Source organism: Salarias fasciatus, chromosome 11 (assembly GCF_902148845.1).
Source record: "Salarias fasciatus chromosome 11, fSalaFa1.1, whole genome shotgun sequence".
NCBI lineage: Eukaryota > Metazoa > Chordata > Actinopteri > Blenniiformes > Blenniidae > Salarias > Salarias fasciatus.
In genome coordinates, this window is record NC_043755.1 from 19,142,676 (window position 1) to 19,157,087 (window position 14,412).

The window sequence follows — 14,412 nt, forward strand, 5'->3', positions numbered from 1 at the left end:
TAGAAATCTTTATTAAGTCACATCGATATGGAATGGCACAGCGTCTTCACTTTGACCAACATGAAATGTTAAAAGTCATCAAAGCTGCACCGTATTTACAAATAATTAAAATTAAATACAGTTGCTTTTCAAAAGTAAAAGAATCATTATAAATACAAAAAAATGTACAAATTGTTTCCCCTTTTATATTCTCCAGTATTGTTCTGAAATGTACAGGCTGAGGTTTGTTCACTAGTGTTGATCAGTCATGTGTTAACCCCCTGTCCCCCCCCCCCCTTGCTGTGTCCTCACGTCTTGATGAGACCCTCCAGAAAGTCTTTTTCCACCATCTCTTCTATGTTCTGCCGAGCTCTGCTCCAGAACACCTTCTGGCTCTCCAGCTTGTGGCCCTCCTTGTGTCCGGGGAAGGAGGCGTCTGCGGGGTTGCGGCTGAAGGCGGGGCCCGAGCGACTGCTTGCTTTGCTGTTAAACACCTGGCTGAGCAGATTGAAGAAGGGCAGCAGCTGCTCCATGCTGCGGATCACGTAGAGCGTCAGCATGAGGTGGCCGGGCTCCCAGGAAAGGGTCCGTGTGGAACAGTCCTCTTCTGGGTTTTTCTATGGGAGGAGAAAAACAATTCACTTACTGAAGCAGTGAATTCATCGGCCATCAAGCAGAGAAATTACATTAGTGAAAACCTGGAGAAAAGGCTCCCATCATAAGCATTCTTCTGAGCAGTCTTTGCAAGAAGCAGTCATTTATCTCCATTAGTTAATAACCTTGTGTAGACAGAGCGAGGATGGAGTACCTTGGCTCGTTTCCTCAGCAGCTTCACCAGTCTGACCACGTAGGGCTTAAACTCTCTCTGATGAGTCCCCTGACGTCTCACTTCCAGCCCTGAATCGTCTGAAGCCTCTGGGATGAAGGCCCAGCGGTACCTGCGGAGGCACAGCAGTTACTCAGATTAAAAACTTTTCTGACACACTTAACGAGTCGCCACGCCTTCCAAGGAGCCGTATTCAATCCTAATGGCCCACATAAGACGAGACTGAGCACTTCGAACTACCACAGAATCATTAGTCCTCGATAAAGATCTCCATCTGTAAAGATTCCTCTGTCTCAGATTCTCTCTCTGATCTCCAGCACATGCATCGCCTCGTGTGAACCTCACATCTGGAACTGAGGCAGATTCTCCGGCGGCAGGGCCAAAGCCAGATCCAGGAGCTTGCAGGCAGAAAGATAGAGGTTGAGCCAGCGCTGGCTGTTGTAGGAGGTGGAGAATCCGTTTCCTCCTGAATAGGTGGTCTCCAACCCAGCGACAGACGGCCCCGATGTCCTAGACGTGAACATAGAGGACATATTATAAATTAGGTGGATTTTGAGGTTTATTTCTACCTTTAAGTTAAGTTTGTGAGATATGATACCTTGATATGTCCTCATCTGCTGTCAGCTCCTGCTCCATCAGTAAAAACACCTGCACCTGCAATTGATAGGCATCGTGTTGTTTAGATGAGGGCCAGAAGTGAAGGTAAGACAGTGGCGGTGAAGCACTCACCAGCTCCGTGATCATCGTGGGCCAGAGAGAGGTGAGGTGCTGAGGTGACATGCGCAGCAGCAACACTCTGAAGAACAGGAACACCTGAGCGTGAAGGATGGGCACCTGAGGCAGACGGAGGCTCTCCACCAGACGCTCTGCACAGACATTAACCAGCAGGTTCTCAATTTGAACTGGCTTTTGAAGGATGCAGTGCAAAACACAGATTAGGAGTTTCAAAAGTTTACAAATGTTTGAAGCAGTGATGCAGTTCTGTTAGTTGTGTCTAAAACTGACCTTGTATGTCTGGCAGGTATTTCTGGTACTGGTCGACTTCGCTGCTGTAGATGGTGAAGGCCAGGCGTTTGAGCAGCATGGCCCTCTGCTCCAGCTCGGCGTCTCTGTTGGTGAACAGACTCAGAGAGCTGCTCTGAGCGACGGCCACCCGGGCTGAGGAGGAGCACACTGGGTCAATACCACGCTCCCAGCAACAGCACTTTACCTTATTAATATCTATCTGATCTCAGTCTGCAGGGCGCATGACGAGCTAATAAATCAGAAATGTAAGAAAGAGCTTGAAAAATGGATGAAAATATTTTAAAAAAGTGTTTGAAATCTAACAGGAAGAGAGTATGAAGGGGTGTTTGAAAAAAACTGTAGCTTCACGCAGATCAGGAGACCTTGTGTGGGTTTATTTCTGACTGTAATCACATTTGGAGGAAAGTTGAAGACAGTGAGTGCAGCCAGTGGTAACATAACCCGCTGATGAATGAAGCCGAACAGAGGAAACGTAAATCTTACTCATGAGGTCTCTGAACGTGGTCTTGTCGTGAGTCATTAAGTGGTCGATGATCGCTCTCCAGCTGAAGGAAACACAGAAGCTTAATGTACCATAAAAACATGAACACACTGTGTTTATACAGTACATGGGACGATATATAACTGTAATAAGTTGCAAATTAAAATTATGAAGTGATAAGCTTAAAACTGTCCTGTATGTCTGATGATTCTTAATTACATTTGCAACACAGAACATAATAGCATTGCACATCATTATATTTTAAAAAGAAAACGCAGCACTGATTCCTTCCATACTCATACTTTCAACATTTTAAAACAAATCCTTGTGTTGCAGTGAAGTGAAAATGTAAAAAATGTGATCGTGGCTCCACACGCAGTGCTACTCACTGGCTGACACAGGACGAGTCCATCTGGAAGAAGGTGTGGTCCATGAAAAGGTCAAAGGCCTCCTTCTTCCAGGCGCGGCGGGTGTACTGATACCCACTTAGGCTGCTCAGCAGTTGGATGCAGGCCCGGTAGCTGGGGGCGTTGTGAGCACTGCCAGGAGACAAAGGAAGCAAGACGCTTTGATGCAGCTCACAGCTGCAGCTCACTCTCAGTTGGCAGATCTCTGCGCTGAATCACTCAAAGTTCCAGTTTTGTCCTCACTCACAAGATAACTAGTCGAGGTGGTTTAATACTGTAGAACGATGAACATAGATGAAGGGGTTACCTGTGGTTGCGGAGGTAGGGCACTACGTAGTGCATGATATTAACCAGCAGTGGGATGACCTTCTCCTTCTCGTCGCTGTAGAACACCATGTCCAGCAGATGAGCCAGCACCTGGCGATGACACCCGCCAACTCTCAGGTCACACTCACGTCCGAGACTTACAGTCGCGTGACAAACACTGACTGTTCCACATTAAAGCAGAGATTAATGGTCCACTTTGATACCAGGGCTGGGAAATCAAACACCAATGCACCGAGCAACCTTCTTACAGACCGGATTAATAACGCTATAAATCTGCTGGCTGCAACATTTGCGAACCGCAGGCAACACGATCTGCATAATTAGCTTCACACAGAGCTGGAACAGAGAAGATGGAGGAAGGCGGCCACTTGTTTAAACTGTTACCTGCCGCCACAGCACAACACTGAAACACAACAGGAGGACCTATTGGCTCACTTTGAGCGACTGAAGAGCTGGAGGGGTGCATTCAAATCGACTGTAGGAGCTCAGCTGGGGCTATTCTACTGCTTGCTTTACAAAAATGAGCCTAAACGATGAGTGACAGCAACTTGAGACAGAATGAGGAGAAACAGCTCGAGTACATTCACAGACAAACGGGTGGTTTACCTCAGCCAGCAGAGTGAGGGCGTGGACGCTGTACACTGATGGAGTGAAGCTGGAGGCCTCCATCACTGTGAGCATTAAATCTACAAAACACACACAGTAAACGAAGCAGACACGATCAACTCCCACTTCACACGTTGATTTAGAGCAGTCGGCACATGTGAACAGAAGGATCTAAAGAGCTCTGTTTGACCTTATCACACCAAGACTTAGCGTCTAATAGTCAGATTAGAACTGGACTTCAGTGTGATTACATTAATCCCTGACGATGCAACTACATTTGACTTTCACTGGTCTTTCAAACACTTCAGTTTTTAGGTGGATTCATGTCATCAACTGTAAAATCAGCAATGCTTTGTTTCTGAATAAAGTAACAGTAATCATTCACTTCAGCTGCTGAGCCATGGATCCAGATAATAAACCTTATAAGAGATCATCATAACTACTCAGCGCACCTTCTACATCAGCTTCCAGGTTGGATCCATCCACGACGATCTGAGGCGAGGCCTTCACCTCCAGGTTTCTTCTCAGCCACGTGGTTTGCTCCAAAGAGGAGCCGGCAATCGTCCCGATGGCCTCCACCACTTTATGGGTCACATCCTGAACGCGCATGAAGTAAGACATTAACCAAACACACTTAAGTTTCTTTGTAGCTGACTTTATAGTCACATGAATCTATAGTTGAAGATCAGGTTCGACTTGAGACGTTGCTTTTGTGTTGCATCATCTGTTCATTATTGTGTAAATTTGCCAACAGTAGGATAACTACCTGCAGCTCTCGCTGGTCCTTTTTACTCTCCAGATTAGGATTCTTTAGAATGAACTCATTCAGAACTCTGCAGAGAAGCGAAAATAAAGGAAACATCTCATTTATCCAGACAAATCGCTCAAAGTGACAGAACGCTGAGTGGTTTTCCTCAAATGACCTGACTTTCTGGAGTTGTGGGGAAAAACAGGATTTTGCGTATCACAGAAAAGTAGCAGGAAGAGATACTAACCCCAGGATAAGAAACTGCCCCGGGGCAGGAAGGCCTAACTGCACAGAGTCCTTCAGCAGCGCCAGCAGAGACGGCCAGCTGTCAACTAGGCTGGAAACTGGAATTCTGGGACAGAGAGAAAATGTTTCAGTAGTTCAACATTTTATAGAAATAAGACCTGAAAATAAAGCAGTCATAAAAACATTTATTTCCTGATATAAGAATATTTTGGACCACATAAGCTATGAATGTGGTGTGCTCACCTTTGAACGTATGCATAGAAGAACTGCAGCATGCAAACCTCCAAAGAAAGATGTTTCTATGGACAAAAGGAAAAAATACTGTAGTGAGAAACTCTGGACAGGTTAAAACTAAGAGTCAGGATGAGGAAGAAAAAGGCTTGAATAAATAAAAGTCAAAAGGCTGCATTCAGAAATAAATTGGAATCTACTGTAGCAAAGAGTGGCAACAAGTTGTCCTGTATTTGGCATAATATTTTTTATTGCTTCACTTTGCATATTAACTGCTGGCCTGCATGTTTTATGTGGTGCTGCGTTTCATTGTCAGGCTTCTCCAGAGGTTGATGACAACGTATTGATTTCAGTCAGGCCAGTTAGAGCAAAGAGACAAATGGCAGCTCTTAAAGCCCCGACACTTATGGCCATCTTGTGCTTATTACCAGGTAGATTTTTGAAACTGGAAATGTCCACAGTGAGTCAGACAAACTGCTCCAATATGCAAAAACAACATGTGCATCATCTATGTATGCTGCTGATGCTTTCATGAAATAAGAACAAAAACAATTAAGAATCACTTTTGTTCTGGTTGTACTGATTTGGGGGAAAAGATGGACAGTATTTTACCTCCATGGGAATCTGCAAACCATTGTTTTTGGCAGGCGCTTTTGTCAGTTTGACCGTAACGTCATTTACTGCGGTGTTTCTATTGGCTGTGAGCAGATGTGGCTCATAACTCTGTGACTGTGAAATTTCTGACACTGTCAGAAGATTATCTCAGGTCATCTGTGGTCACACAGCTATCACAACAGCCGTCCAAGAAACCCTCTCACTGTATGAAATAAGACCACGGACTCTAAGCAGCGGTTGAAGATATTGCCACAATCGTAAATCACAAAACTGCAGCACATAGTAGCTTAAAGACGATGTTCATGCTTGTGATGTCGTGTCCTGACAAGGAACAAAGTGAAAACAAAAAGTGACAAATTTGGTTTATAAATAAGGTTGCTTCACGCTGCATTTTAAAAAAATGCAAAGCAAATACATGCCAGACAGCTTTCACGATGTAGTGTTTGCTGCGTTACTTTAACAATTCTGTGTACTCTGCTAAATGCAGTCGATTGTACATAATGTTATGTTTTTGGGATCGTTACAAACCAAGAACTCATAATCAAACATAAATTGCAATTAAAGACACAGAGTTTCTAAAGTCTGTCAAGACGTTAATTTTAGACTAGATTATATTTAAAAGTGAACTTGGCCTGCTTATTTAGTGTGCAGTGTGAGAATAGCATTACCCCACAAAAGAACAGTATCAAAACATTAAGCACTGCAGGGTTTGCTTTAATGAGACTGAACGTGATGTACAGTTCAGATGTTCTGCACCAGGAAGGTACGAACCGATCACTGTGGCAGATATTTCAGCAACTCAAGTGAAAAACACTGAAACGCCAACCTTGTCCTTTGCGATGGCAGGCGGTTGTTTCAGAACCTCTTTGACCGTCTGCATGACGGTCTCAGTCCGCATTGCGCTCACTGAACGGACCAGCTCAACCAGCAGCAGCTGCTCCTCGCTGGCTACAGGAATCACCTGAGAAAGCAGAAATACATCATCAAAGAGTAAACAAACACTGAGATATGCTATATTGTGTGTTTGGTTTCCACGGAAGGGATCAAGACAAGAATATGCATTCACTAAATGTTTGGATGGAGTTCATACTCACTTTATTTCTAACTGGAGTCTTAACCTGTTTCCTCTCGTTCCAAACGTAAGCTATTGCTGCCATGAAATGAGCACCGTGGTTCATGGAGATTGGACCCAGCAGCTCCAGGATCTGTTGGCGGAGGTTCTGGAAAACCAACGTGAGAGAGAATAAAATATTAGAAATCATGGAAAAGAAAGTGAGGCCCTCAAATCTGATTTCAACGGTGAATGTGTTTACCTTGGTGGAGCCCAGGTTGATGTTGGAAGTGGAGGCAGCACAGGCAGCAGCTGGCTTGTCGGAGTTGTCAGCCTGGTGGAGGACGCTCCACAGCAGGGTGACAGAGGACATGATGGTGTGGAGGATGGACAGGATGCCTGAACGGGCCTCAGCCAGGTGCTTCTGGTCAACACTAACTTGTAACTGAGCAGTGAAAAACAAAGGCAAGCAGTATTGAAAACATGCTGGAAAGAATGAAATGCACCTGCAAGTATTACCAATGAGAAGTAAATTCAGGATTTTTACATGGACAATTGAGTGTAAAGTCTGTCTGAATATGACATTTTTAGCCATTATTTGGTATATGGCGCCCTCACCTGGTGGTACTGCGAACTGGGATCCAGAAGGCAGTAATGAATGATCGCTGTCACCCCCTCCAGGACCGTCAGAATCAGGTCAGGAGGAATGCAGACAGAGATCCACTGAGGTCTGGATAACAGAATAACAACAAGCAGTTTAAAAAAAACAGAACTTCCAACATATCTGAAAGAACAAGTCTGATATTTTTACACATTATTCATATATGGAGCATCAGAGGTGAAGGGTAACGTCTAATAATCATGGGTGCCATCTACTGACCACAATCTATTTCAGTGCACTGTACTGTTTTATGCCATGGAGTTCAAACGTCCATTGAGGTTCTGATACCTGGTGTCAGTTATCCCCGTCTCATAGCGGTACTGCTGGAGGAGATTATCCAGATTCCTGCACAGCTGCAGAGTGACTGAGGCCACCACCCTTCTTAACACTCTGCCCATGTAAGGCAGGGTGGCTGTGATGAGTCCTATCCACTGCGGGTGCATCTTGCATGCATGGTGCTGGTGCAGGGCCCTGATCACTGCACACAGGAACATGCCCTGAGCTGTGATGGGCTGTCCGTGGAGATACTGCAGGGAAGTCATTGGCTGCTGAGGGTTGACATGCTCCACTTCCCCTCCAAGGACGTCAAACCCTGCCCCAGCGCTGCCTCCAGTCCCTCCACCAGCCGGGCCTCCACTCACGGGTCCTGCTTCTCCTCCCTCCTCAGCTGGAACCAGGACCCTGTGCTCCAGAACCACCAGACTCTGCAGCAGCCTGAGCAGCTGGGACTGGACGGCGCTGCAGCTGTCGATCTGGTCTTCTGACAGATTAATGACGCTGTCCTCTGACAGACCCTCCTCAACTGAGGCGATGTTGACCCCTGCCGCCCGGTGCTCGTGCCACTTCTGGGCACTGAATATGGAAGAGAGCAAGCAATGGAGGACCACTTTCTGAACTTTGCATTTTGAGAGGACGTCGCTGATAAAACTGGCGAAGCCCTTCGCCGAACCGCCGGTCACTTTGGAGAGCTCACTGAAGAGGAGGGTGAGGACCTCCACGCTGGTCAGCTGCATGGCCCGGTTCCCTGCCAAGTCCTGAGCCCCGGCCGCCACGTGGGCGGAGTAGTAACTTCTGAGGAAGTACAGGCAGAGTGAGATGATGATCTCCAGGTACATGGCGCTGCGGAATGAGTGGGAGTGTGAATCCTGGGGAATGGGGCAGTAAAAGTCTTTTCCCATGACGGACACCCTGTGGCGGGCGAGGAGGTTCTGGAGCAGCGAGAGCTGTGGAGTGTAAGTGTTGTTGATGCTGGTGGTGGAGATGGCGCTTACAAACCCTGAGGGAGCGGCCCTCAACATGGCTGCGATGGCTGACAGGGAGTGTAAGGTCCGGGAGGAGTCGTACAGCTGGAGGTAGAGCAGGACGTGCTGGTAGAGGGGGTGGATGTTAAAACGCGGCGGGGCGGAGGAGGATCTGCGGCCTGTGACGTTACCGCTGGCAACAGTCCCTCCGGAGCCCCCGCTGGGCGAGCCAGTGTCACTCTCAATCTCCGATACCTCCCCTTCCCCGCAGCTGTACCAGTTTTCAAGATCTAAACTGTCCCCAAAGAAAATACTGGGTGGACGCAGTTTTTCCGCTTGAACCGCTGCCTTTCTTTGCCTCTCCTCTTCTTTCCTCTTCGTTTTCTTGATTTTGGGTTTTGCTCCAGTAGATTTGTCTGCCAGCCTCTCCATGATTTTCCCTTTGAGGCTGAGCTGCGTGCTACTATGGCTACGTTTCCGGGCCTGAGGGTCGTCCACCTGCAGGTAGTGGTCTGGGGTGGTTGGATCAGAGCTGTCTGGCAACGTGACGATGGAGGGAGATGAACTGTGGCGGGTGATGCCCTCTTTGTGCCGCTCCTCCGCTGATATGTCCATTGCTGTGACCGAGAGAAACTCTAGCGTGCCTTCAGCTAACATCTCGGGAAGAGTCTGGTGGTTGGAGCCGGGAGGGGGGCCGGAGTCCAGACGGGTGCCGGTGGAGGTATCTGAGGAAGTGCTGTCGCTGTCTGTCTGGGGCCAATTTTCAGGCGGAGTTGGGACTTCAAGAGATCCCTCGTCTAATAAATTAAGGACTCTGTCGATGAGCTCTTTCACGACACAGGACACAGCTTCCTCTATAGAGTCATCGGACATGTCATCCGAGGATCCAGGCTGCCGGTCCAACACATTTACTGTGCTATTGGTGCAATCGACATCTTCAAAACTGCCATTTTCCACTGTAGATGACCGAGATCCGCTGGACTCTGAGCTGCGTGGCTCCACTTGCTGGTCCGCAGGCTGATATTCGCCAGCAAGCTGCAGGTTCTCGCTGCTCAGACTCAGAATGGACAGGCTGTCGCTCAACGGGTTAACGGTGAGACAGAACGGCTCCATCTCGCCTATTGTCAGGCCTCTGAGATCCTCCTGGCCAACTCTGCCATTTTGGATCTGAATGAAGTCTAAAGAACAAAAACAACAAAGAAAAGAAAAATAAAGTTTGCATCAACAAAACATAACGGCGTCCAGGAAACCGTCAGAACACTGAAAACTGTCTCTTACTGTCCGAGAAGCCAGAGTCTCTGTTGTAGGCAGGTTCTGATGGCTCCGGTTCAGGCGGCTCAGGGAAGACCTGATGCCAGTGCCGCTGCGCCTGGACCTTCTGAATGGAAACTCTGTGCGTCTTGGGGTGGAGCAGGAGGAGGAGGAGTGGTTCGAGGACACGAGCGATGTCATGTCTCTGAAGGACCTGATTCAGCCATGCCCGGCCAACTGCGCTGGTACACGGATCCCAGTAGCTCAGGCTGTCCAGCATGATGAAGAGAGACCTGAAGGAGAACGGAAGAAAACGCCAGCCGAGAATAGTGTAGGTAAGAGAACATTTAGGAAAATATGAAAAGGATCATAAAAAAGGAAAACTGATGCACATTTCTCTTTTATTTCCTTTCAGATATGTCTGCAACCTTTCTTTGTTGTGAAGTGATTAAATCTACCTGTCAAAAGTGCGACTGAAAGGAGAAGACTTGGTGATGTTCAAATCTCGAGTTAAATGCCACAGCACAGAGAACTTCACGTGGGCCTCCAGCCGAATTCTCTGAAAGACGAAGAAGAAGAAGAAAAAAAAAAAGTATGTCAGCATGGATTTGACGGAGAATGAGCATTCATGCGTGATTGTGTCCTCTCCTGACCTTGTCTCTGTGCATGAGCTGCTGGCTGATGACGTCCTCGCAGATGCTGGAGGAAGGAACCAGGTTGTGAAGCTGATAGAAGAGCTCCACACTGCGCTGATGGTGCTGAGGTGTTCCTTCGCTCAGTTGGTCCCACAGGATGAAAGCAACACTCTGAACAACAGAATGCAGATACGACAAAATTTTTAAAAGTGTGAAATGAATTGTTTGACTGTGAATTAAAACTTCTACCTTGAAGAAGTCTGTCTTGTCCGCCATGTGCTTGAGGATTCCCTGCGTGAGAGGTGGCCTGATGACGACGGCCACTCGCCCCTGGCTGGGACTCATGGGCTGAGTGGACTCGGAGGTGGCCCCGGACGCCACGCTCTCAGCAGTCACCATAGCAACCGACTGGGTCAGTCCCACCAGGTCCATGAGGAGGGAGATGGCCACGCCCTGCAGGCTGAAGTCACTGGCCAGGCAGCAGGCGTCCATCAGCGTCTGCAGCCACACTGGCAGGCGAACCTGCTCACTGTCTGTGGTGAAGCAAATGGAAATGAAAGTACAGTCTGTTGTCTTGTGTATCCAGAAACCTATTGTCTTCAAATGTCTCATTAATTCTGCGTAATATATTAAATAAAGGCGTTTTTAGCACTTACCGAGCTGCTCTTCTTGCGCAGGGGAGGACTTGAGGTTGCCTTCTGCTATGTAGACAGGGAAACTAGAGCATTCTAGAAACAGCTGACAGGCAGCAGTGAAGGCCGCAACACAATCTCTTTGGGCCAGCCCGGCTTCCGAGCACAGGTCGGTGCGATCGGTGGGCTGGCAGCTGTGTGACACCAGGTTCCCTGAGTGTGCGGCCTCGCCTCTTTGACCGTCCGCTCTGTCCACCTGCCCAGGAATGATGTACAAGGTGATGAGGCGGGAGAGGAATTGCTGGAAGTGCTCCAGGCAGCACTGCATGACCGGTTTGTCCAGGGGCTTCGCCTGGCTCGGGCCCGAGGAGCGACGGCCCGCTTTGAGCGCCGGATGGGGATGCGGCGTCCGGGTTTCCTCGCCACCGTCTCCTTGATACTGGACAAAGTCTGTGAAGCCACTCTCAGAGGGGCGACTGCTTGGAGCGGCTTCTCCATCCTCAAACACCTCCCCACTGCCAGGGACCTCCGCCGTTGATTTGACAGTCTATAAAAATGTAAAAAAAAAAAAAAAGTTGTTTTAGAAAAACAATTGTAATTCCCATTCTTATTTCTGCTTTAGTATGATCATCATGTGTGAAAAAAGTATCTTATAATAGTGAAACAGGACACGTTACAGTAACATTTAAAGCATCTGTCACAAACCATATTTAAAAATTTCTGATGTTTTAAAGCATTTCTAGAATATATTTTGGGAAATTTGACAGTATTACTTTTTTTTTTTCATACCTATTGAGTTAATTATTTTCAGTCCCAACAACCCCGTGCGCTGTAAACTAGTCTTAAGATGAAAAGCACAGCTGCTGGGTCAGGCGTGAGCAGCTTGCCTCGTGTACAGCGGGGCAGCATCCTGCTGCAGACAGACTGACAGATTTGAGTTCCGGCAGTTCTTTGTCACAGTCATCCTTCGGGGGCCCGAGGGCTTCCCGGGCTACATTTGGTTCCAGGCGGCGCGTGTTTTCTGGAGTCTGGACTCAGATGGCACATTACTCAGAATGTTTTCTATACACCCCTCAGGGTGGGGGTGGGGGTGGAATTGCATTCAGAGGATGTATGCAGAATAATTTCCACTCTGATAGAGAAGACACACCCTGGAGGCATCTCAGGCTAGTTTACCTCTCTTCTTCCTCAGAGAGAGAGAAAATAAAAATGTGGCGAGTTGGACTCAGCTGTTGAGTAACTGTCATCCATCTTTCTACTTGTTCTCCCTTCAGCCCCTCAAGGGTCTTTATCTCTCCATCCTGCCCCTATCCATCTCTGAGCTGGGGGACTGACTGGCTGAACTCTTAATTATGCCTCACTGGGCTCTCTCACTTAAGCAGCCAGGTTGTTGGACAGGGACCAGGAGGACCAGGGGCTGCCAAATGAAGCATTTGTTCTGAACAAGTCTTCAAATGCCTTGTGTCAAGGGAACGGGACGGCGGGGCCACCCAGCCAAACGCAGCACAGGCCAACGGAGTGGCAGAAGGCTGCGAGAGGCCCTGCTCAGGGACCAGGACACACCATCAGAGCCTGCACTCACAAGTTTTTGGGCAACAACTTGTGGGAGAAGTGGGTCAAACTAGAATTTGATCTGTTTATATGAGCAAAAAGGCCTATGCAAAAAACAAAAAGTTAAAGGATCAAAGATTAGAGTTATCAGCTGGCATTTTATTTTTAAATCAAAGGACATTTTTGGTTCATTTAACCAGCAGCTAAACTGATCAGACTCTCTCATCCACAGCACATTAACATCACTACTTCACAACGTCTAACACAGGCCCCTCACCCGTTTCTCTTCGGTGTCTTTGCTCTTGTCCCGTGCTGAGTTTGAAGAGTTTCCTCCTGTGGAGTTGGAGATTCCCTGCGCCTGAGACCCTGATGGCAGGGACAGAGGAGAAACGAGTGGAGGCTGCACTTTGCTGAGGATCTTGGAGCAGAGACGGAGGCAGTGTGTGAGCTCGCCGAGGCCCAGAGCCTGCAGGTGGCACGTCAGGGCAGCCACCATCCGCAACAACAGCTGAGGGAGATGCTCCGTCTGGATCTCTATGTACGTTTCCTGAAGTGAATGAAAAATATATATACAAAAATCAGTTATATGCAGATAATTGCAATTTAAAAGCATAATGGGAGAAGTGAAAACTCATCCCTAACTTTAATTAAAGATATGGTGTAAAGTGTTAAATTTGAATTGATAAATAAAGTAGATTTGGGTTTATTCTTTCAAATCAAATAATAAAATAAAAAAATAATGGTAAATAAAGACCACATTGACCACTCCATAAATACAGGAAACACTAGTCATTATTAACAAATATCACAAGATTTGTAATTTTTACAAAGCAATCTTATTTAATAAAAAAAAGTTTTCTTTAATTGATACATCTGGTTTTCTGAATTGTGATTAAACTGAACTGCCTCTAAATAAATTAATAAATATGTTGTTGAGTACACTGAACCCAAAGACCATTGCATAATGTGAGGTGTTTTCACTGAACAAACAAAACACATTTTGTGAACCAAAAAGGCAAAAAAAAAAAGAAACTCATTAAAAAAAGCATTAAAAAAAATCACAGAATTAATTAAAACAGTCATATTTTGTGAAAATATGTGAGCACTGCAGTAGCAAACAACTGCATGCACGCTAAACAAAAAGCACATACACACTGGGCAAAGATTCCATTTTCACAAGATCCACACCAAACAGCCACGGTTAGCTTTGACCACATATAATTCAGTCATAATCCCCAAAAGGATCACGCTCTTTTTTTTTTTTTTTTTGGCATTGAGATGTGACAACAAGTCAGTCATTCAGAAATGATCACTCAAAGCATGGAGGGAACAGAGATGGCCTGAGGGATGTTGGCAGGACGTTGCAGAAATGTTATCGTAGCCTCAGTGAAGCAGGGTGAGGTGAAAAAGCAGGAAAGAGCAGTACTTTACCTGGCAGATTACCCTCATGCTTCTAGTAGGCTTCAAGGAGAAAGAGCAGAGAGTTTGAACAGACAGGAGCAAGCAGAGCACAGGCCACACAATACGTTGTTTGCAGGCGCGCGCGCGCACACACACACACACACACACACACACACACACACACACACAGGTCCCACACACTTATTCAAGTATAAACACCACACACACAGGGCCTGCACGCACACAAGCATTTAAACAGGGTCATAAAGGAGGGATTTCCAAACTATTCAGATTGGAAATACAGTGTGGACAAGCATTTTTTCAATCAAAAAGATGCAAACTATAGCTTTGGAAGGGAAAAGTAAAACACGCAGGCTTTTCAAACCTGTGTAGGGACGGCAAACACATAAGACACAGACGCACAACATAACTGTGGCTGTAGTATCTCTAGACTGTACCCAGAAGTCACAATGACTGACAGATCATGAATGCCAACT

At 46.8% G+C, this 14,412-nt stretch overlaps 1 protein-coding gene across 2 annotated transcripts in view; it reads right to left on the reverse strand.

Annotated features, from left to right (window-relative positions):
* dop1a (DOP1 leucine zipper like protein A) overlaps window positions 1–14,412 on the reverse strand; it is a 24,507-nt gene continuing 10,095 nt past the window's right edge. Inside the window, exons 12-37 of one of the 2 annotated variants that reach the window (XM_030102118.1) lie at window positions 13,946–13,975; window positions 12,792–13,061; window positions 10,988–11,510; window positions 10,581–10,864; window positions 10,350–10,502; window positions 10,155–10,255; window positions 9,724–9,989; window positions 7,493–9,623; window positions 7,162–7,273; window positions 6,806–6,988; window positions 6,587–6,712; window positions 6,319–6,453; window positions 4,890–4,945; window positions 4,648–4,752; window positions 4,419–4,485; window positions 4,105–4,249; window positions 3,653–3,732; window positions 3,027–3,136; window positions 2,702–2,851; window positions 2,315–2,376; window positions 1,811–1,963; window positions 1,535–1,671; window positions 1,404–1,459; window positions 1,151–1,315; window positions 788–917; window positions 1–596 (exon numbers count right to left, since the gene is read on the reverse strand). In XM_030102118.1, the coding sequence (XP_029957978.1) occupies window positions 288–596; window positions 788–917; window positions 1,151–1,315; window positions 1,404–1,459; window positions 1,535–1,671; window positions 1,811–1,963; window positions 2,315–2,376; window positions 2,702–2,851; window positions 3,027–3,136; window positions 3,653–3,732; window positions 4,105–4,249; window positions 4,419–4,485; window positions 4,648–4,752; window positions 4,890–4,945; window positions 6,319–6,453; window positions 6,587–6,712; window positions 6,806–6,988; window positions 7,162–7,273; window positions 7,493–9,623; window positions 9,724–9,989; window positions 10,155–10,255; window positions 10,350–10,502; window positions 10,581–10,864; window positions 10,988–11,510; window positions 12,792–13,061; window positions 13,946–13,975 (6,039 nt within the window). In that variant the 3' untranslated portion in view covers window positions 1–287. The remainder of the gene's footprint in view (window positions 597–787; window positions 918–1,150; window positions 1,316–1,403; window positions 1,460–1,534; window positions 1,672–1,810; window positions 1,964–2,314; window positions 2,377–2,701; window positions 2,852–3,026; window positions 3,137–3,652; window positions 3,733–4,104; window positions 4,250–4,418; window positions 4,486–4,647; window positions 4,753–4,889; window positions 4,946–6,318; window positions 6,454–6,586; window positions 6,713–6,805; window positions 6,989–7,161; window positions 7,274–7,492; window positions 9,624–9,723; window positions 9,990–10,154; window positions 10,256–10,349; window positions 10,503–10,580; window positions 10,865–10,987; window positions 11,511–12,791; window positions 13,062–13,945; window positions 13,976–14,412) is intronic. The other variant, XM_030102119.1, reaches the window with a different exon arrangement.